The 20,790-nt window shown below is 56.5% G+C and overlaps 1 protein-coding gene across 10 annotated transcripts in view; it reads right to left on the reverse strand.

Annotated features, from left to right (window-relative positions):
- Positions 1–20,790, reverse strand: part of SPEG (striated muscle enriched protein kinase) — a 54,524-nt gene that overhangs the window by 1,619 nt on the left and 32,115 nt on the right. For 7 of the 10 annotated variants that reach the window (XM_037016086.2, XM_017652910.3, XM_037016093.2 and 4 more), the window contains 26 exons: positions 18,958–19,077; positions 18,624–18,728; positions 17,826–18,032; positions 17,299–17,422; positions 17,008–17,183; positions 14,630–14,742; positions 14,036–14,204; positions 13,716–13,812; positions 13,389–13,589; positions 12,297–12,354; positions 11,629–11,706; positions 11,355–11,533; positions 10,803–10,829; positions 9,982–10,134; positions 9,761–9,803; positions 8,674–8,742; positions 6,428–8,408; positions 5,988–6,119; positions 3,593–3,709; positions 3,276–3,443; positions 3,041–3,163; positions 2,718–2,885; positions 1,975–2,584; positions 1,267–1,506; positions 961–1,184; positions 120–195 (listed from right to left, as the gene is read on the reverse strand). In XM_037016086.2, the coding sequence (XP_036871981.2) occupies positions 120–195; positions 961–1,184; positions 1,267–1,506; positions 1,975–2,584; positions 2,718–2,885; positions 3,041–3,163; positions 3,276–3,443; positions 3,593–3,709; positions 5,988–6,119; positions 6,428–8,408; positions 8,674–8,742; positions 9,761–9,803; positions 9,982–10,134; positions 10,803–10,829; positions 11,355–11,533; positions 11,629–11,706; positions 12,297–12,354; positions 13,389–13,589; positions 13,716–13,812; positions 14,036–14,204; positions 14,630–14,742; positions 17,008–17,183; positions 17,299–17,422; positions 17,826–18,032; positions 18,624–18,728; positions 18,958–19,077 (5,758 nt within the window). Of the gene's footprint in view, positions 1–119; positions 196–960; positions 1,185–1,266; positions 1,507–1,974; positions 2,585–2,717; positions 2,886–3,040; positions 3,164–3,275; positions 3,444–3,592; positions 3,710–5,987; positions 6,120–6,427; positions 8,409–8,673; positions 8,743–9,760; positions 9,804–9,981; positions 10,135–10,802; positions 10,830–11,354; positions 11,534–11,628; positions 11,707–12,296; positions 12,355–13,388; positions 13,590–13,715; positions 13,813–14,035; positions 14,205–14,629; positions 14,743–17,007; positions 17,184–17,298; positions 17,423–17,825; positions 18,096–18,623; positions 18,729–18,957; positions 19,078–20,790 lie in introns of those variants that run through there. The other 3 variants (XM_037016089.2, XM_037016096.2, XM_073218073.1) reach the window with 3 other exon arrangements.

The following is a 20,790-nucleotide window of genomic DNA, read 5'->3' on the forward strand; positions in this document are numbered from 1 at the left end:
GAGGGGCACAGCACTCAGGTACAGGGCTACCCCCACCTGTGTGTGCATGTGCATATGTGTGCTGGGGAGGCAGTGAGGGGAAGAGGGTGCAGGCAGAAGGTGGGCCCGGGGGCACTCACATGATGTAAGTGAGCACACCTGCTCCCCAGATGTCCGTGGCAGAGCCGATGGGGTCTCCTTTCACCATCTCAGGAGCTGACAGGAGACAGGGGCCAAGCTGAACCAGCTTCCTGAGGGCAGGGGCGCAGGGAGAGAAGGGGAGGCCCTGGGGGCCTAAGGACCAGGAGAATGCCCAGGTCACCAGACCATGGGAACAACTAGAGCAGCAAGTCCTGTATGCCAGCAAGCAGGATGGGAGTAGGGGTGGGCCCCAAAGGAGATGGAGGGCGCCTTAGGAATCAGCCCAGGCACTGAATGGTGGGAATCCCCAGAACTGCAAAGGAGGCCAACACCAGGTTGAGAGCCTTTAAAATCACCCTGGTTGGTTCTGATCCCAGGCCTGCCCCTTCTAGCTTTGGGAACCTGGGCAAAGTATTAAACCTGTCTGGCTCTCCATTTCCTCATCTGTAAAAGTGTGACTTATAGAATAACTCAAAGGAATACAGATAATGAACATAAAATATTTGGCATGTAGCTGAATGGTAGCAGGTTTTCCTTATTTATATAAGTTAATAATTAATTCTCTCATCTTTCCAGCTTAATCAAATCATGGCTCTACCATTTATAACTACCTCATGTTGGACAAATACTCAATCTCACTGTGCCTCTATTTCCCCATCTGTAAAATGGGAGGTAATGTTATGCCAATCTCCAGGGCTATTGTAAAGATAATTTGAAAAAAAATACCCACAGAAAGGACTTAGTTCATTGCTTACATACAGTAAACAATAAATGACACATATGTGAATAAAATGGGGGAAGCCCTGGCTGCTACTGCTCTGGCTGGCATGGTGTCCTCACCCATGAACTCCAGTGTGCCTGTGCGGTGGCCAAGGGGCCTCAGGGCCTGGGGGTTGTAGGGTTGGGCACTGCCGAAGTCCACGATCTTCAGGGCATTGTCAGGGGCCAGCAGCAAGTTGTCTGGCTTGATGTCCAGGTGTAGCACATGGCAGCCATGGAGGTAGTCCAGGCCTTGTAGCAGCTGTACCACATAGGTGGCCACATCATCTTCTGAATACCGGAACCTGGGGGACCAGGTAAAGCAGGTGATAACCCAGCCCAGCAGCCCCACTCTTACTTTCCATTGCTCCCAGAATGCCCAGCTACCTGTCGCTGAGCCCACAGAGGAGTTCCCGGTTGCCACAGCTCTCGGTGATGAGCACGAGGTAACGTGGGGTGATGTAGGCCTCATGCAGGGACATGAGCCGCTCGTGGTGCAACATCCGCAGCACTTCATACTCCTGCAGGACCCGCCGCTTGCCCTCAGCCGCATAGGGCACAATCTTAGCCACGAACGTTCGTCCAGTGGCATTCTCCCGGCATGCTCGCACTACACCAAAGCGGCCCCTATGTGTGTGTGGGGAACACCGCATGCTCAGAGGAGAGGAAGGGATGTCTGCATCATAAGGGGTAAAGGGTCGGGGGAGCAGGGACCCCTGGGAACAAACAAGTATAAGTGGTCCTGACTGTAGGCTCTGGAGTTCAATCCTAGGAACCTGGCTTTGAGTCCCAGCTCTGCCACTCACTGGCCCTGTACCCTGTACCTTAGGCAAATCCCATAACCTCTCTAAACTCAGTCTTCCCATCTGTGAAATGGGTGACGATAACAAAGCAGTCTCTTTCAGAGTTGTGAAGCTTAAATGAGATCATGTGACTAACTAACAGTTCAGAGAAAATTTGAACTCAATAGTGCTAAACATGTAGAGCCTAGCACCTCCCTGACCCTGGCCAGGGCAGTCAGGTCTTCTCTCCTGATCCCTCTGCTCCCTATGTCCCACCTAGTCCTCACCCCTTCCCGATCCCATCCCCACTTGCCTGGCCTTCTCCTCTAGGAAGGTGTAGGGTTTCTGAGGGGGACCCTGTCGAAGAGCAGTGCCCTCTGGTCTGGGAGAGCTGGGGGGGCCACCCCCAGGGGAGCTGACCACCTCCTTGGCTGGGCTGAGGCTCCGCACAGTCACCTTGGTGGGCTCCGGAGGGGGCTCAGGGGCTGGGGGCTCAGTGGCTGGTGGTGCAGACACAAAGGAGGTCACCATATACAGGGGAGTAGAGGAAGACGCTGGTTTGACCTCTTGAGGGATAGAGGCTGGGGTCAGGGTCCCAGTGTCGGGAACGGAAGACTTGGGTTCGCTTGGGGTGGCCTGGGCACTGGGTGGGGTGGGCTCTGCTTGCTGAGCAGCCTGCAGACCCCTGTGCTTTCGTGGGGGTGTTTGGGGTGGTGGACCCACAGCCTTGAGTGAGGACAAGGCCTGGCTAGGAGAAGTTGGGGGAGATGAGGGGCTGAGAGTAGCTAACTGGTGGACTGGGGAAGCAGGAGCTGGGGCGGGGCTTGGGGCCAGTGAGGTAGGAGAGTCAGGAGGTGGGGCCCTGGCTGGCCCTGAGGTAACAGGGGCTTCTTGGTGAGGAGCAGATGGCAGAGCTGAGGAATCTAAATTGAGACAAAGAAAATCATCACCATGGCATCCCAGGGGCAAAACCATGGTGCTCTAAGGAGGGGGTGGACCCCGGGCTCAGGGTCCCCTTCCAACTCTGGCCACACTCCACCACCCTCTCCTGCTGACCTTGCATGCCCTTGACGAGGACCTTCTCAGAAGGGTTGCTGAAAGGCCCTTGCCCAGCACGGTTGGCACAGGCTACACGGAACCTCACAGTCACACCAACTGGCAGCTGGGTCACGTTGTAGTAACAGTTGGGGATTCCTGAGGTCACGGGATGCCAGGCAGACTCCCCTATAGGCAGCATGGAAGGAGGGGCTGAGGCCACAGCCAGGGTGGCCCAAGCTCCCAGTACCATCTGTGAGGAAGCCAGGGAGGGTATTTGTCTCCCGGGCATCTCTGCCTTCCACCTTCCCCCACTCCTTGCACCAGCCTGCCTTGTCCCTCACCATCCACCCGCCGCTCCAGCGTGTACGTGCAAGGTGCCCGGCTGTCTCCTGGCTTCCACAGCACCAGTGCTGTGTCCTGGTAGGTTTGGGGCACTTCAGGAGGAGCTAGCTTTCCTGGAACACCTGGCAAGAGGAGGGGAGCCCTTGAGAGCCCCTGTGCCCTAGCTCAGGGCCAATCATGCCCGGCCCCACCATCCCCCATCACTGCCCGCCTTGGTCCCTGTCCCCAGCTTACGAGCCACAGCCACAGTACAGGAGCTGGTGATGCTGCCTAGCACGTTGGTGGCTGAGCACTCATAGAGTCCGGCATGCCGCTTGCCCGCCCGGGGGATGCTCAGCAACTGCCGTCCATCTTTGCAGGACACAATGATCACAGAAGGCTCTGACCGCAGGGACTGCTTGTCTGGGGGCAGGAGGGAGCCAGAGGGGCTGCTGAGTGAAGCAGCACACCTGGCCCTCCAGGCTCTCTCGGTTGCTACCTCCCACCAAGCATCCCCTGGCCTTGGGACCATTGCCTAAATCTTTGCTCTGTGGAAGAAGTGACCTCCTTACCTTTCATCCAGGAGATGTGGGGTGCAGGGCAGGCTGCAGGCAGGCAAAGCAGAGTGGCTGCCTCTCCCTCCAGCAGCACCTGGTCCTTGAGTTTGATGTGGAAGACTGGGGGAAAGTCTGCAGGGAGAGCACAGACAGCCTCCCTGGTCTGGGCTGCAGGGACCCTGTTTTGCTTACCACCAAGGAAGGGGAGGTGCATGTGAGAGCTGGTGCTGAGGGCAGGGAGCAGAATGAGAGGTTGTCTCTTCGCTGATAAGAGAAGTAGAACCCCATGCCACACCTTTGAGAATTTTCTTTGGGGTGAGCATCACTTTCTCTGGACACTCACTGCATGTAGCACTATCTTATCTTTTCACTGACTATTGAAGATGCTTGGTAGCTACCCCATATGTTTGTAAATCTCCTAGAGCAGGGCCTGGCACTCAGTAAGTGTTCTATAAACATTTGATAAATAAAATAAATAACAAATATTGAAAAACCATCATGGTTAAGATCTTGTAATACCCGCTCCCTCTGGGATACCACAGGACAAGTGAGAGGAACTGGTGACCTGCGCTGAGACTTGCAGGATTGAACATAATATTCAATCAAAACGTTCAGTCTTAAAAGATGTGAAGTCAAGGAAAACCAGGGGCAGACTCCAGAAGTGTGTTAGCCTCTCTCACTCCTTGTCCCACCTGGGTTCTAGGGAGATAGTCCTAAACCTTCTACACACTCCTCAGGTTGGCTCACTGGTGAGAGCTTTGGAGGGGACAAGAGACAGGGGGAGCTCCCTCTGGGAGCCCCAGCTGCTGCCTGTCTGAAGAACTGGGAGGGATAGGAGTGGGGATGAGCTGGGCCGGGGAGGAAAGCTTGTTAGGAGTGGGTGGTCAGGACAGCAGCATGCCCCTCTTTCACTGTACCCCAGTGTTCCCCCCAAAGGGGTCCCACACTGAGGTGCCAACAACATGAGGTAAATATAGTTTCATCAATGGCTACCTCCAGCCTAAGTGAGGGAACCAGGTAGGCAGGGAAAGAGAGAGGCCAGGAGGAGAAGAGAAAGGTAACTCCAGCCCAGCTCTGCCAGTCCCACTTCCATTCCCCTGGGCCAACCCTGGTTGGTAAAGTGGACAAGAAACAGCTTTCTTCTTTCAGGGAGGGGGAGAGGCTGGATTAAGGTAACACTGTCTCAACAGGAAATCAGCTGCACAAGCAAACCAGAGCTGGGAGGGAAGCCCCAAGTGGGAAGGGATCAGCTGTCCCCGGGTCTCTGGGCTGGCTTCTCTCTCTCTCTCTCCCTCTTTCCCCATCCTTCTCCAGCTTTGTACCCCACACACACCCCCAGCAGGCCTCCCTCCCTCCTCTTCACTTACTGCAGCCCCCACTGCCCACTGGCTCATGGGAAGACACCTCTGCCCTCCTACCCAATGCCCCTGCAGGACACAGTCACCCCAAGCCCAGCTGAGGCACTGCTGGACTGGTTCTGAGGAGTTTCATCTGGAAGCCAGGGAAGCACAGAACTGGTGACTGGAGGGGGGCCTGCAAGCAGACTGGCTTGGTGGGCCTCCTCCTCCTCCATGCCACTCTGGAAAACAGCCTTCCCAAGCCTTTGCTGGTAGTCCTTGAGTAATACCCCTTCTTCAGGTGGGGGACCAGGGTGGCCCCCGTTGGAGAATACCTCAATCCCTGCAGCCCAGGACACTCAGGCAGAAAAACAGACCGGGGCATATTCCAAGTCCGTCCCACCAGCACAGAGCCCTGAGGCCCCTTGTCTATGCAGAAGTGCCTTCTCTGGGGGCAGCAGGACAGGGCAGGGCAACCAGGTATTCAGGGATGTAGAGAAATGGAGAATTGGGGGCACAGTCCAGATTAGGGGCCTCCAGGATGGGAGAGAAAGAGTGTCTTTGTGTGTATGTTCAAGCCTATACACATCTGGAGGGGACGGTAGGGGCAGAGGAGCCCTATCCTGAGCTCCTTCCCAGTTAGAGACCTTCTGGGATCTCCCAGGAGGAAGGAGGCTAGCCAAAGAAAGTCACAAATATGGTGTCCCAAAGTCAGCTCTGGGGTCTGGCTGCAGAGGGTCATATAGTCCAGCTCTCTGGCTGCCCCACTACTACCAGCTCTGCGACTTGGACAAGCTACTTAGTGTGGCTAAGCCTCTGTTTCCTCATCTGTGAAATAGGAATGACAAGAATATTTCCTAAACAAGGAGGAAGGGTTGAGTTCTTATAAAGTGCTTAATAGGACACGTGGTGTTGCTAATTAGTGGCAGCTGCTGCTAGTATTGTTATTGTTGTTTTCCTGACTCCAGGCTCCTTCCACCACTGCCTGGCTCCTCCCTGTGGTCCATCTCTCACCCGGCTACAACTGCCCCTAAGGCGGGGAGGGGGCTACTTACCCAGAGGGCCTAGATTACCTGATTCACTGCGCACATACTGGTGACCCAAATCCTCTTGATCGCTGGCGGAGAGGCTTGGCTGTGATAACCCCTTGTCCTTCCTCAGCTTAGAGAGTCCCCAGCGCAGCCGGCTTCGCCTTTCCCCAGGAGCTGGGAAGACCCAGGCCCATGAGCACTTGCTCAGTGGGTACCAGCAAGTTCCCACCTCCCTGCAACCAGCAGCCCAGAGGGGTAGAGAACTTCTGGTCTCCACCCTGGCCTGCTCCCTTGCCAGCCTCTGCCCCTCAGCCAGGCTTGCTCCATCCTGGGCCCTCCAGCACCCCCTCAGCCCTCTCCTCCTTCCAGAGCTTCTCTCCAGCGCACTCCTCTTCTGAGCTCTGTACCCGTCATCCCAGCCTTGCACCCTTACCCCATCCGCATGTGTTCACACATTCACCTGCTACTCTGCCCCTCCTCACCTGAGGAGCCCGACGTGGCGCTGGCTTCGGAGCCCAGGGACTCTGCAGAAGGCGTGGTGGCCCCGGCCTGGGCAGCCAGCTGGTTTTGCGGGAGCCCGAGGCGCCGCAGACTCTCGCCCTCGGACGTGGCCCTGCGCAGCCTTCCGAACAGCGGCGTGCTGCGGCCCGACGCGCCTCCCGAGTCCTCGCTGCTGCCGCTGCGCTGCAGCCGGCTCGACAGCCGCTCCAGCGTGGAGCTGAGCCTCCTGCGCACCGTCAGCACCGGGGAGCCCCGCGCCGAGCTGCCACCCTCCGAACTCTCCCCGTCGCCACTGCGGGCCTCCCAGGCCGGGTGGCGCTGTGCGGGCGGGGTCCGCCGCAGGCGCTGGGACAGCGACAGCGAGAGGCGGCGGACGAGGCCCGGCTCCCCGACCGCCCTCAGGTCCTGCACGGAGCGGGAGCGCTCAGGCCGTCGCACTAGCTCCAGCGGTGTTCCCGCCGGGCTGGGCCGGTACATGCCATCCTCCTCAGCCCCGCGGAAGGGGCCGCGCTCTTCGGACCGCGAGCGGCTCAGCAGCCGCAGCCCCCGCGACAGGGGCGACTCACGGCTGCGCTTGAACTTGGCCTCGAACACAGCCTCTGACTCCAGGTTCTCGATGCTGCTGCTGGGACCGCTACCTGGCCTGCGGGGCACCGTGCGCACCGTGGGCACCTGGGCTTTCTCGGCTAGCAGAGTGGGAGGCCCGGCCGAAGGCGCGCGCTTCTGGGAGGCTCCCGGCGGTGGGGAGGCCACTCGAGCGAACACAGCCGGGTGGGGCTTGGGCTCCGACTGGGGAGAGGCAGGGCCCTGCGGGGGGCCTTGCGTGTGGTCTGCCAGCTGGAGCGTCTGCATGATCTGGGCATAGGGTGTGAGCGGGGGCGCTAGCGTTTGCAGAGCCACAGGGCGCTGTGTAAGCTTGGGGGCTGGTGCTAGTGCTGGCACGGACTCTGCGGCCTTCTTTTGGGTAGGCTCGGGTGCCGAGGGCTCGGGAGCATCACTGACTGTGGAGGCAGGAGGTTCTGAGGATTTACGGGCAGTGGGTTTGGGGGCACTGGGCTCCGCAGAGCTGGGTGACTGGGCCTCGCTGAGGGCAGACAAGGAAGGAGACTCCTGTAGCCTGCAGGCCCCAAGCCGGGCCACAGGGATCTCCAGGGGTGCCCCAGCACGGCGGTGCCGGCCCCTGGGCTCTGTCTCACCCTGCGAGAAGCTGCTGCTCTTCTGCAGGCCCCGTGTCTCGGGTGGGGGTTGGTGGTGGGGTGCTGCCTCACTGGAGGCAGCCCGTGCCAGCCGGGGGTCCCGAGCACAGCCCCCCAGGCTCTCTAGCAGGGGGCCCCTGAGGCCGCTAACCTTGCCATCCTCAGGGCCTCCCCGAAGCAACCGCTGGCGCAGAGCCTGCAGCCTCTGGGCATACTCAGCCTCACCCAGACCTCCCCGGGTCAGGCGGGTGGCTCCTGGGCTGGGACTCCGGCGCTGAGGCAGCTCCACAGAGGCTGCCTTGTGCAGGCCCCGGCCCGGCTCCCCCGGCCCGGCCCGGGGCAGGGCGCTCTCAGCTGAGCTGCCCCTCCGGAGCTCTCTCCGCTGGGGGCTGGGCCCAGCCAGGGACTCCTGGCCTGGGGAGGGGAGGCCCTGAAGACTGGTGGCCTCCTGGTCCAGACAGGGGACCCTTCCCTGCTCCTGCCAGTCCATGGGGGTGGCTGCTGCAGCCTCTGGGGCCCCCAGGGCCTCATCCTCAGTGGGAATGTCAGTGAGTGACACCCGGGAGCCAGAGAACTCAGGCTGCAGTGGCTGGGGCACTGAGGGCAGCTCCTCCAGCTCTTCCTCTTCAGAGTCGGAGGAGGATGAGAGCCCCCCACTGGGGGGTTGTCTTCTGGGCACGGTCACCCACACCCGCTCTGGGGGTGCCCGCAGCAGCTCAGGGATGGGGCGCAGCACCAGGTGGCATTTGTAGCTGATCTGAGAGCGCTGGAGACAGGGTCCTAGAGTCAGACCTGAGGGACCCATGGCACCAGACTGACCTACTCAGGCCTACCTCACCCCAGGGAGAAGGACTAAGGCAGGCAGAGGGTCAGGGGATAGGAAGGAAGCCAGAGTTGAGAGAATAAAAAAATGGATGAGGATGGATGAACACGAGGTTAAAGGTGCATGACTGGAAAAAGGGAGGGTTAAGGAGAGAAGGCTGCAGAATGAGAAGGTGGAAAGCACAGAGGCAGCACCCAGGCCAACTCACCTGCCACCTCCGCCGGGAGAGGAATAGCTTCAGGTGATCTGTGCTCACCTCTGCACCCTTTGCCTGTGTCTGCAAACCCAGCAAAGAAGGCCTGAGGGAAAGTCCTCCATCAACCTAGACCCTCTGGCAGTACAAAGCCCACAGGAGGGGAGAATGGACTGAGCAGTATGGAGTCTGGGCTCCTGGGGTCCCCTTTCCCTGAATCTGTCACAACTGCCAAGGTGCCCACGTATGGACAAATTACCTGAACCTAAGTGGAAAGGCAGAAAATTGGTGGTTCCTCAGGTGGGCTTCAGAGCTTATGCCACAGGGCTCAAGGCCCTGTCCTGGTACACCGGCTGCCCTGGAAGACCTGCCTAGGCCTCTGGGCCAGGGCCCTTCTCCCTATCTTATCATTTGTCTCCATGTAGAGCCAGCACCCCAAACATCTGGAGCCTTGGTAGGCCAGACCAAGACAGATGCTTCCCTCAGCCACCCACCCAGGCTGTTCTTTTAGGAGCTCATTTCTGATCATTTCTGAAATAAGTCTTATGCTCCAAGGACAGATACCAGAGTGACCTCAGCCTTCAGTTGACCCAGCACAGCACTAAACGGGTAGTTTATTTAGTTTCTCTTTCTGGGTCATTTGCTGACTCCCCAACCCCTGCCTGGAGCTATGCCCTGTGGTATTGGGGTTTAAAGGTGAATGAGTGAGAATTCTGCCCACATGGAGCTCAAAACCAAGAAGCCAAGCCAGCCACACAACCCACCAACTGCAGTGCATTGGGCCAGCATAGGACAGAGGTGGGCATATGGGAGTGAGGAGGACAAGGCTGGTCTTAAGAATCCAGGGAGAATCCTAATGAGAACCCCCAGGATAGGGAGGTCCATGCCTATGCCTTGAAGACCATGATACCCCAGCTTGGGCCTCAGTTTCCTCATCAAGAAGATGAGAGTAATACCTTCCTTTGCAGAATTATTGTGAGGCCAATAGACTTTATATGTATATAAAATGCCTATCATGGCTACTGCACACAGTAGGCACTCAATAAATAACATTCTTTCTCTTTTTATCGTCTCTATCACTACATTACCGGACTGAACTCACTTTGAGCCAAGGATGTTCTAGAGTCTCTTCTGCGGTAGGCCTCCTGTAAAGGAAGGAGGATGAAGAAGGGATTTATCGTTCGTTCACTCAATAAATGTTTGGGGAAATGGGGCCTCTGAGGAGTTGGGGGATTGAATGTCTAAAGGCAGAGGCTTAGGCAGGAGTAGAGGGTGGCATGAGGGGACTCTGCAGGTGGGGGCTTCTCAGGGCCTCGTACTCACAGCCTGTCCTGCACCAGCACTTTGATGAGGAAGCCCCGGGCCTCCCTGCTCAGGCTCAGGAATGTGGTCTCCTCAAAGGCCACATTGTAGTTTCGGATGTTCATTAATGTTGTCCGATCATTTTCCCCAACAAAAGGGGAGATTCCTGTCAGACTGTAGGGATGGAGAGGACTGGTGTAAGAGGTGGGCAGGGCCCTGGGGCTGAGGCAGAGGTGACCTGAGGTGCCAGTGGGAACACAGGGCTGAGGACAGGTGGAGGCCCCAGGGCTCTGGGGAAGGCAGAAGCTGGGTGAATGGGGCAGATGGTAGTCTTTCAGATTCCTGTCTGTCTTGTCCCCACCCCCGACAGGCAGGGAGGCAGTACTGCCTCAGGACACCGGCAACCAGGTCTCTGCCCAGAGCCCACACCTCAGAGGACTTGTTCTGTCCCTCTTCCAGCAGAGGCCTGGGAGGTGGCGCCAAGGCGATATGTCCACCGAGACTCAGCCTCTGCTTCTAGTCCCTGTTCTGGACACACAGGACCTTGCAGTTCCCTAAGTGAGCCTGCACTGGCCTCTCTGTCCAGCCTCCCAATCATGCCACCAGTGTGACCACCGTTATGGAGGGGTGTGGCGGTGGAGACAGCTTAGACACACAGACTGGGGTGTCCACGTTCACGTGCATGATGCCTCTTGCAATGCAGGAAGGAGCAGGGGTGTGGAAGACAAGGGGTGGGCTGCAGGCCTCCACCTGCTTTCCTGCCCCAGGCCACGCAAATGGTAGAGGTGGGCCTGCCAGGACACTGTTGGAGATTGGGGTCTTGAGTGCAGAGGGGTCCTTACCAGAGGAAGGCAACGACGCCCACAGGCCTGTGGGAAAAGGAGAGTGGACAGGTAAGAGGATAGGATAGCCCCCCTCCCACTGGAAGTTAAATGTTCCCTCCTACTGCTCATTTAGTGAGGGGTGTCCTCTGTGTGAACAGTGCCATGGACAGGTGGGCACATGGATGTCTCCTACAGGGAGGACTCTGAACCTGGAGTCCAGACATCCCTGGAGGAGCCAAGAGTCATGGCAGGGCCAGCACAGGAAGCCCAGAGGAGTCTGGGGACCAAGGGGCCATGCCTTCCTCACTGGGAGGAGGCAAGGTGGCTACAGAGGGGGAGGCGCAGCACCCAGGGGAGCCAAGGAGCCAAGGACTGACAGGGCTGAGGTCTTGAGTGACTAGGTCAGGCCTCATTGGTGAGGGGTAGGTAGCAAAATCAACAACAGACCCTGTGAGCAATGCCATGAGGCTACATGTCAGAGAAAGAATCTGGGCTAGTAAAGCTCCTCTCTGCGAGGTCCCCAGTATGGCACTAAGGGCCAACTCCAGCAGCCCAGTATGTCAACATTACCAGATGTCAGTGACTCCAGACACAGGGGTCTGGTTGACAATCTCAGGTGCCACGAACTCAGGTGTGCCATACTGGCAGTACTGGGGCTCTCCCAGAGTCAGCTCCTGGGCGTTCCCAAAGTCACAGATCCGTACCTGCTCTTCACCCTCCGCACCATCCCATACCAGCAGGTTCTCAGGCTGCAGGACACAAGGTAAGGCATGGGAGCTGAGTGAAGAGGGGAAGATCCCCACTGCCTGGCCCCTAGAGAGTCTGCCTGCTCCCTGCCCCTTACCTTGACATCCAGGTGTAGCACATGATGCTGGTGCAGGTAGCATATTCCTTCCAGTACCTGTCTCATGTAGGTCCGAATCTGTGGAAACAGAAGGCCCAGAGTCCATAGGGAAAGGGTGGGATATTACATCTGATCACCACTAGGGCTGTGGCAAGAGGTCAGGCGGTGCCTGGGAAGTGGCCTACAGATGGCTGGTGGAAGAGGTTGAAACAAAACTTTGAAGTTTCTGAGATCCAGAACCTCCATGTACAGCTGCACAGGTTGGACACAGCACAATTCTAGGAGGGAGCCATTTATATTATAAGTAGAATTGTGCAGTGCACAATTTGTACAGCTGTACATGGCAGGACAACAGTAAGACTCAATAGAGTCTAGATGGGGCTCCTGGGAGAAATGCTTGAGGAATGTTTATATGAGGAAGACTGGGAACCAAAAGATTTAGGGGCCAGGGGGTGTCTGTTGAGATTTACAGAAGACAGTGCAAGTCCTAGGGTGAGTATCTGGTCCAGTGGGGGCAAAAGGCTCTGCTGCTTGCCCAACAGCACTCTCCACCACTTCCCCTGGCCCATCCATGGGCATAGATGGCATGCCCAGGACCCACCCCTCAGTTCTCAGAGCTCAGGTGGGTGAACGGCCCAACCTGACCCCTTACCACCCACTGCCCTCACCTCAGACTCACACACGATGGGTTTCCTGGCCATTCGTTCCAACAGCTCCTCGGTGCATCTATGTCCCAGGTCAAGGAGAACAGTGACCAGTGCCAACTGCCAGACCCTCCCTGGGCAGTGCCTTCCACCCACCTCCAGAGCTCAAGTCAGATCCCAGCTCAGCTCCTTCCCCTTAAAACACACCTGGTACTAGTTAGTGACTATGTCTTCACCTTCCTCCTCTCATCTGGGTACATAGATAGGACAACCCTGCTTGAATTCCTACTTGCTGTGAGATCTCAGGCAAGTTAGCTAACCTCTGTGAGCTTACGTTGTAAAATGGGGATGATATTTTCTCTTGCCCACCCTGTAGTATTTGTAAGGATCAAGTTAGAGCAGAATTTTGACTTGACTATTTGATCATGACCCAAAGGTCCATGACATACAGTTATTGGTCATTCTACTGAGGTTTGGGGTCTAACAGTGCAGACTGGGAGGCTAGTGTGAAGGGCAAAGTCACCCTGCTACTGGGAGTGACAAGCTGACCACCCAGCATCCTTATCAAAGTGTGCCTCTGTGTAATCACAGCTCTCATGAAAGGATAAAACACATTCTTTATGAAAACAGCTTCCCAAATAAAGCCAAGTACTGATGCTCATCAAATGTTCAGATAGACTGTGCTAGGCTGCATTTTGTGATAAAAATCACACACCTTCTCAGGGGAGTTATGTAACCTAATGAGACCTCAGTTTCATTATCCAAAAAGTGGGGATAAAAAAATCCCATGAGATAGGTGTACACGGGGATTTAGGTTAATATTTGTAAAACTCTTAGAACACTGCCAGGTACACAAAGTACTAAGTTTAAGATTTTTTTTAAATGGGATAAAAAAAATGTTGGTTTTCCCTGAAGTCTTGAAACTCCACCCTGTGAGGTACTTATAAGATGCCTCCAGAACTCTCAGTTGTCAGTGGGAACATTTTGTAAAGGTGAACTGCCCCTCCCAACTGTCAATGGGACGGCTCTGCAAAGTGAAAAACCTGTTGCTAACTGGCTGTCACAAGGACCAATTCAGGCCATGAGACCCCACCCACCCCGCCTGTCCCAGGATACAACTCAGTGACAATGACCAGTCCTCGACGCCTCTCGAAGGCTTCATGGAAGTAGAGGACACAGTCATGCTGGAGCCGGGCCAGCAGCCGGGCCTCCCGCCATGCTGATACCTTTGGCTTGGCCTGGCTAGGGATGAACTTGGCTGCAAACTCCAGGCCAGAGCTACGCTCCACCACGCGTCGCAGGTATGAGAAGGAACCCCTGGGTGATGACACAGGGAGGGGACAGGGCTCAGGCTTTGCTGCAGCCCCGGCTCTCCGTGCCCTCCTCGCCTCAGACCCAGTCTCTCTTGGCCCCCAGACACCACACCTCCTCCCATCCCCACACCTGCCAATCTCCTGGTGGATGTCATAAAAGTCGCTGAGTCTCCTTCCTCGCTGCTCCTCATCTTCCCCTTCTGCCTCCACCTCCATAGCTGTCTGAGCTGGGGAAGAGATACCTGGTGTTAGGTGGGGACAGCAAGAGGGGAAGGAGGGCAGAGACCAGGCAGGCAGGGCACATGGAGGCACAGAACGGGAACAGGAATGTTGGCCTGAGGCAGGGCACTGGGGCTGGAGGATACAGTGGTGAAGGAGTGAAGGGCCAGGGGCCCACATCGGATTCCTGGGGTGAATGCTTTGCCCTTCTCCCTTTGAACCCGAGCCCACCTGAATGCACAGCCAACTCTGCCTTGCAGGAGACATTGCCAGCCAGGTTCTGGGCGGTGCAGGTATAGACGCCTCCATCCTGGGGCCCCGTGCTGAGCACCACCAGGGAACACTCGTTCTCCTCATACACGAAGCTCACATGGCTGCTCTCGGTCAGCAGCGCCTCATCCTGCAGAGTTGGCTGTCACCTCCCGCCCAGGTCTGGTTTCACCTCCATGCCAGAGACCCAGTCTCATCCCTACTTCGGGGCCAGGAACCTCTCTACCCCAGGGCCCAGCATTATCTCTGCCCTGGAGGCCTTGCTTCCCACAGAACCCAGAACTGGCTCCAGACTTAACTTGCATTGATAGCCTGCAGCCCCTAGTTTGTCCCCTGGTTCCTCAAACCCCCACCAGCCTCAGCCTGCTCCCCCAGGTCCCACTTCCTTCTCCTAATTACACCTCTGGAAAAATCTCTGCTCTTCTCTGTCTGGGCTCCCCTCCTGCCAAGCCTCCTGGTCCCCAACCATGTCCCCAGGAAATCCCACTTCCCCTACCCCCGGGCTCCAGCCAGCCCCGTGCTAGAACTCCGCTGAGGCCTTCATTACCCGCTGACCTTGTACCACAGGATGTCCGGCAGTGGTTTCCCCTCAACCACCACAGCAAAGCGGGCGGTTTCCCCAGTCCCCACCTCCACGTCCTCCATGATGGACTCAAACCGAGGGGCCTCTGAAACACAAAAGGGTTGGTGTAGGGAAGGGAGGGCGACAACACGGGTCACAAGGGCCTGCCTCCTCAGTCCCTCTCCCAGCCCTCCCTCAGCAACTAGCTGAAGCAGAACGCCAGACCCCTGACTTCCCGGAGCCCAGGACCCTATTCAGTGGGGCTCTCAAACTCAGCTCCAGGGAACACCAGGGTTCCTTGCCTGGATCAAGCATGCCACTACATAAATCCATGTGATGTTCTCAAAATTTCAAAAACCTAAGCCATAGGATGCAGGCTTGCTTTGTTTGACCCTCAGTGTTCATTTGCCAACTTTGAAATTAGGAGATTTTCATACACAAAAGAAATCTGGATTTCTTGCCTCTCTTGAAAAATCAGGGCTAGCGGTCCTGAGCCTCTTCCCTCACTGCATTAATGGGCTGGCATGGAGTGGCTCAATGCTGCCCCCTGTGGGTGATCGCTATTCTGCACAGTCCCACTGCCCGGTTCTCTGACTTTAGGGTCCTCCTGGTCCTGGCAGGCCGCTCAGGCTGTGACCCTGAATCAAGTTCACTGCCTCTATCTTGAAGTTTTCTCTCTGAATCTTATTTAAATGTCTAAGGGGCCTTCTGCCATCTGGGAGCTGGCAAGATGAACAAACGGGTACTGATTCTCAGCTTAGTTCTCCCATATGTGACTGATTTTATTCTCCGCACATATCATGCAGTTGTCTTATTTCCTGGTAAATTCTCATGATGGAACTAAATACATATTCCAACATGCTTTGCAAAGGAGCCTGTGACCTCCCAATGCCCTACTCCTGAGCATGTTTGAGGATCTCAGCATTAATGGAGTGGGAATCATCAGGCTCTAAGGGAAGAGCAGGGGTCTTAGGCAGGGACCACCACCATAACAGGCACACAGCTTGATTTTACATAGATAAAAGGTGAGGGCATTGAGAGGTGGAGAAGACACTACAGAGGGAAAGACAGAGAGTGGGGCCTGGTAGGAGGGAGGTGTAGATCCAAGCCCCAGGCCAGCTCTAGCCCTGGCTGGCTGTGGCACAGTCTCCCCTAGTCCCTGTACCAGCCAAGCTGGGTGGCAGGGCTCTCAGTGGCCAGCACTCCCCAAACCACAGGGCTCTTCCTATATCTGGGAAGAAAGATGAGCCCCGCAGACGGTTCTGCCAAGGAACAAAATGCTGGCTGAGTAAGGGGGTCGACGTGGGGGGAAAGCTGGGCAAGAGGGAAGGCTCATTAATGGGAGCCCAGGAGCCCAGGTGATCTGTGGCCCCCCCTCCAGCCCCCCAAGCCAGGGGGCCCCCAGCTCTTCCTCACACATCTGCTGCTTCTTTTCTACTGTAAAGTAGCCTCCTCTCCCCTCTGGATTCTGGTCTGGGTGTGGGGTGGCTCTATGAAGGTCAAAGGACTGGAAGGTGTCAAATGAACTTGAACAATTTTTTAAAAGCACCAGAAAATGTACATTTACCTGTGATAAGATTGCCTGTGCTAACTAAAATGGCACTTCCCTTGCATTTGGTTGGAATTGTATCTACTCAGCAGGTAACACTGTTTAGCTCATGCTGAAGTGAAGTTCTGAGTGGCAGTTACATATGTCGGGAGTTAATTAACAAACTGGAAAACAAGACAATTACTGCTTAATGTATGCTACCGGTTGAGAGACTACATCTTTCTAGGAGAAATTATAAGAGGGGCCCTTGCTGCAAAGGTTGGGAGGCTCTGTCAAAGAGGCCTGTGTAAAAGGGCAGCCAGGATCCCCAGGGGGGCAGTCTATGATAAGATGCGTTCACTTGAGCTCCTTTTAAGTTGACTTGGTGTCCCTATGCCTGTTATATTTGAGGTACTATTTCTTGTTGTGTTTAACAGGAGCTCAGAGCACTGTCTGGCTTTGGAGTCTGGCATCGGGGCTTGAATCCCAGCTCCTGTACTCAGTAGGCTGGGTGACTTTGGGCCTGTTACTTACTATACTCTCGGAGCCTCAGTTTTCCCATCTGTAAAATGGAGATAATAACTGACCCCATCTCACAGTGTTGACATAAATGAAGGGATAGACGTAAGATACTTAGCACTGAGCCTTGCATATGCTAGGTGCTCAGTAATATTAGTACTATTGCTGTTATTACTACTAGTGTTGGTATTACTATGGCCCTTAGATAGACAGGACTGAGAGGGGAGTCCCAGGACTGGCAGGGAGGTGTGTCCACCTGAGGGTGTGAGGAGAGGGCTGTGGGCCTCAGCAGGAGGAAGAGGAAGGAGGCCCACTGTCACCCACCTGCCAGCTCCAGCGTGACCGAGCAGGCCTGTGTGCCGTGGCGGTTGCGAGCAGTGCAGGTGAGGGGCCCTATGTCTCGGCGGCTCACCCGGCAAATCCGAAGACAGTACTGGTCATCATCTGGCTGGCTCAGCTCGTACACACCTGCCCGTGCCTCCAGGAGGGCCCCTCGGCAGCTGAGGGACATGTGACAGGGAGGTCACCCAGCATCCAGCCACAAGGAGGTCAGACCAGGATGGCTGGAGCTGGACTGCCACATATGAGGAGTGGAGCATGCAGGGCAGGGCCCACCTCCTCCAGATGACCTGAGCCTCCACATGGTTGAAGGTGACAGTGACACTGGCGGGCTGTCCTTCCACCACATACACGGTGTCTGGCTTATCCAGCACAGCGGGTGCCTCCTCCAGGGGTGGGCCTGGGAAGAGAACAGCACAGGCTCTATGTTAGCTTGACAAGAGACCCTTAACACCCATTGTACCTTTAACCCTCCCAACTACCAAGTGGGCTCCATTTTTGCAGAGGAGGAAGCTGAGGTCCAGTGAGGCTTAGCAATTTGTCTAGGGAACACAGCCAGGAAGTAGCAGAACTAAGACTGCACCCCCAGCTTGTCTGATTCCAGAGTCTTGGCCTTGCCCAGTACGTGGGCCCCTTTCAGGAGTGAGGAGGGGCACGCTAATGGGTGGGAGTTGTGCCCAGCTATGCTCTGCCCACCACAGCCATCGTGTCCAGACCAGCCCTTGAGCCTGCACTACAGGGACCCTGTTCCCTGGCCCAGTAGCTCCCACCTCTGCCCGTCCCCTAGGGGCACCCAGGCTCACCATGCTCCAGCAGCTGCACGGGCTCTGAGGGAGGGGAGGGCTTGCTGCTGCTCTTGATGGTGGTGCTGAGGACCCGGAAGATGTGCTGGGCCCCCTTCCGCAGCCCTGTGGCTGCCCACCTGGGCTCCCGCAGGCCCGTGGCCAGCGCAGTCCACTGGTCTGAGCCCAGCACCTGGTGCTGCACGGTGTAGGTCAGGGCATCCGGGTCTGGGGGGTAGGCAGCCACTAGAAGAGGGTCTTGCTGGGGTGCCCACCACCCCATTCAGCTGGCTTGGGACCCAGGAAGTCATCATTAGTTTGCTCTGAGGACCTGCCTCAGTTTTTCCTGTTGCTTCTGCCTGCCACCCCCATATCTGCTTTTGCCCAATCACTGGCCTGGCCAAGCTCAGAGCCAACAAGATGCCAGGCATGGGATCCAGTTATGGGCATGCAGGGAACTTGACTTATATCCCAATTCCTTGCTACTACCTGAGATAGGGAAACTGAAGCATAGAGAGGGTGCCCAGGGAAGAAGAGGGTATTCCTAAGATCATGACCCAAGCCCCCAATCCCTCTGAGAAAGAGTAGAGAATGTGGTGGCCCCTTTGTCTCTGGGACCAACCTGATGCTGACCTGGATCCGGGATGCCATCCACACATGGAGGGGTGACAGACAAAGCTGCTCCTGGCCCTGCTCCCAGCCCTGCCCATATTCCTCCCTGGGCCTTGCCACCCCTCTTGGCTCCTTTGGTGCCCCCGCCTGAGCCTGCCTGTCCGTGTCTCCCTCCCCTCCCCACAGCTGCGTGGGACGCTGACCCACCGATGGCCGTGTCCAGACTCCTGGGAGGGCTCCATGTGAGCGCGATCATCCTCCCGGTCACAGCCACCACCTGCGGCGCACCATCTGGGGGGCCCGGAACCACATCTGAAAGCCACAGGCCAGATGTTTGCTGGGTTTTTAGGGCCCAATGGCTCCATGGGATCACCAAGCCTCAGGGCAGTGGGCTGGGGGTGGAGGGCACTATAGGGGCAGGAGCAAGGCCAGATGGCTCCCCGGGGGGCGAAGGGGAAGGCATATAGTGCGGAAGCCCCTCCCTCACCCTGGCTGGAGGTTAGGCTCTGGACATGACTGACCAGGGGGGTGTTTGCTTCACCTGTGACATAGAGGTGGGCATAGCAGGCAGCTTTGCCCAGCTTGTTGGCAATGACGCTCTTGTAGACACCAGCATGCTGAGGTCCCACAGCAGGGAACACCAAGCGATGGACATCCCTGTCTGGAGGTGGGAGGGACAGTGACACGGGGCTTGAGCTAGGAGGATACTTTGAGGGGTGGACCCATGCCACCCCAGGCCTGCCCCTTCATCCTCACCCACCACAGGGAGGAGGAGAGGGGGAAGGGCGGAGCATACAGCAAGAAGTGTGTTCAATGTGCAGCAAACTCTAGGTCCAGGCCACCAAGTCTACACGTGCAACCCTGGCCTCTCTTGCCTGTCACTCCAGCACTTCAGGCCCAGCGACTTCTCACCTTCCTTCCACACTGCCTCACCCTCTGCAGGTTCCTAGCCGGCTGACCGCCCTCGTCTCTGCACCTCTGGGGAGTCACACCACTGAGTGGAAGTTCTGGTAAGGCTGTGCTCTCCAGGCCCCGCCCTTAGTCCCCTCTTCTCCATCGCCATGGCCACTGCGGCCCCCTCTTCAGCCCCGAGCCCACGGGAGCCCTCCTCTAGTGTGGTCCTCACTCTGCCAACAGCCCCGCGTGTTAACTCCATCTGGAGCCAGTACAGACACCTGCTGTACAGGGTGGCATCCAAAGCCCTCAGCCCAGACTCCCATCCAGCCACATCCCCTGCTATTCCTCCACATTCTGACCCTGACAGGCCGTCAGGGAGTTCCCTCTCCAGTTCTCTGCTCACACTGCCCCTCCCTTTTGAAACATTCTTCTCTTATCAAGGCCTCCTGCTCCTTCAAGACTCAGCTCAAGGTAACTGCCAGCCTGAGAAACTTCCTCTGCCATGCCCCAGGTCCCCTCTGTGCCCTCATCCCTGCCTCCCTCCCCAGGGCCTCCAGCACGGGCCCACACTGCTTTGGGTGGTCTTTCCTCTTCTCTTACACATGTCGTGGCTCCTGAATCAGCATGCAAACTCCTTAAAGACAGGGCTGGTTTCTCCTGCCAGAACCCAATGACTTGCACACTCTAAGTGCCAAATATGTTATATTATAAATTATAGTAAGTGTTGTCTGCTCTGTGCCCAGCTTAGGCCAGCTACTTAACATGCATTTTCTTTCCATTATCCTTTCAACAACCCTGCAAAATTATCCTCATTTTACCAATGAGGTCAAAGACATTAATGGACTTGTCCAAGGTCACACAGCTAATAAATGATGGAGCCATGGCTTGAACTTGGTTCTCTCTGATTCCAAAGCTCTTCCCTACACTGTGTTCCCTGAATGATGAGGAGGCCATCTCAGGCAGAGACATGAAGGGGAAGAGGCCTGCATTGTCCTCCTTCACGTCAGGGCCATCCCCAAACACCCCTCCCTTCTCTTAAAAGTTATCTCCGCATGGAACAGTCACCAATTCATTTATCTCTGCTGACGCTATTTATAAAGAAAGAGAAGCAAAGGCTGCCCCTGACCCCAGATACAGACAGAAGCAGAGACACCAGCTCAGATCCTGAGACAGACACCCACCCAGGGCCTGAAGCAGATGGAGAGATGGGAAGCCTGTGGGCTGAGCAGAGACAGCCAAGGGAGGGGGCTGAGAGGAAGGGTCAGAGCCATAATGGGGGCACTGAAGAACAGAGTGGGGATGGGGCCGAGAGTGGGGTGTGGGCGACGAGGCATCCTGATTAGGACTGGGGTGCCAGAGTCAGATGATCCTTGCCTGCCTTAGGGCAACTGCCTGACCCTCTGTAAGCTTCAGTTTCCCCATCTGTAAACAGGGAACATAGCACCTGCCTTACAGGCCTGAGATGAGGAACGTGAGA

The sequence above is a fragment of the Manis javanica genome, chromosome 12 (genome assembly GCF_040802235.1).
Source record: "Manis javanica isolate MJ-LG chromosome 12, MJ_LKY, whole genome shotgun sequence".
In the NCBI taxonomy this organism is placed as follows: domain Eukaryota; kingdom Metazoa; phylum Chordata; class Mammalia; order Pholidota; family Manidae; genus Manis; species Manis javanica.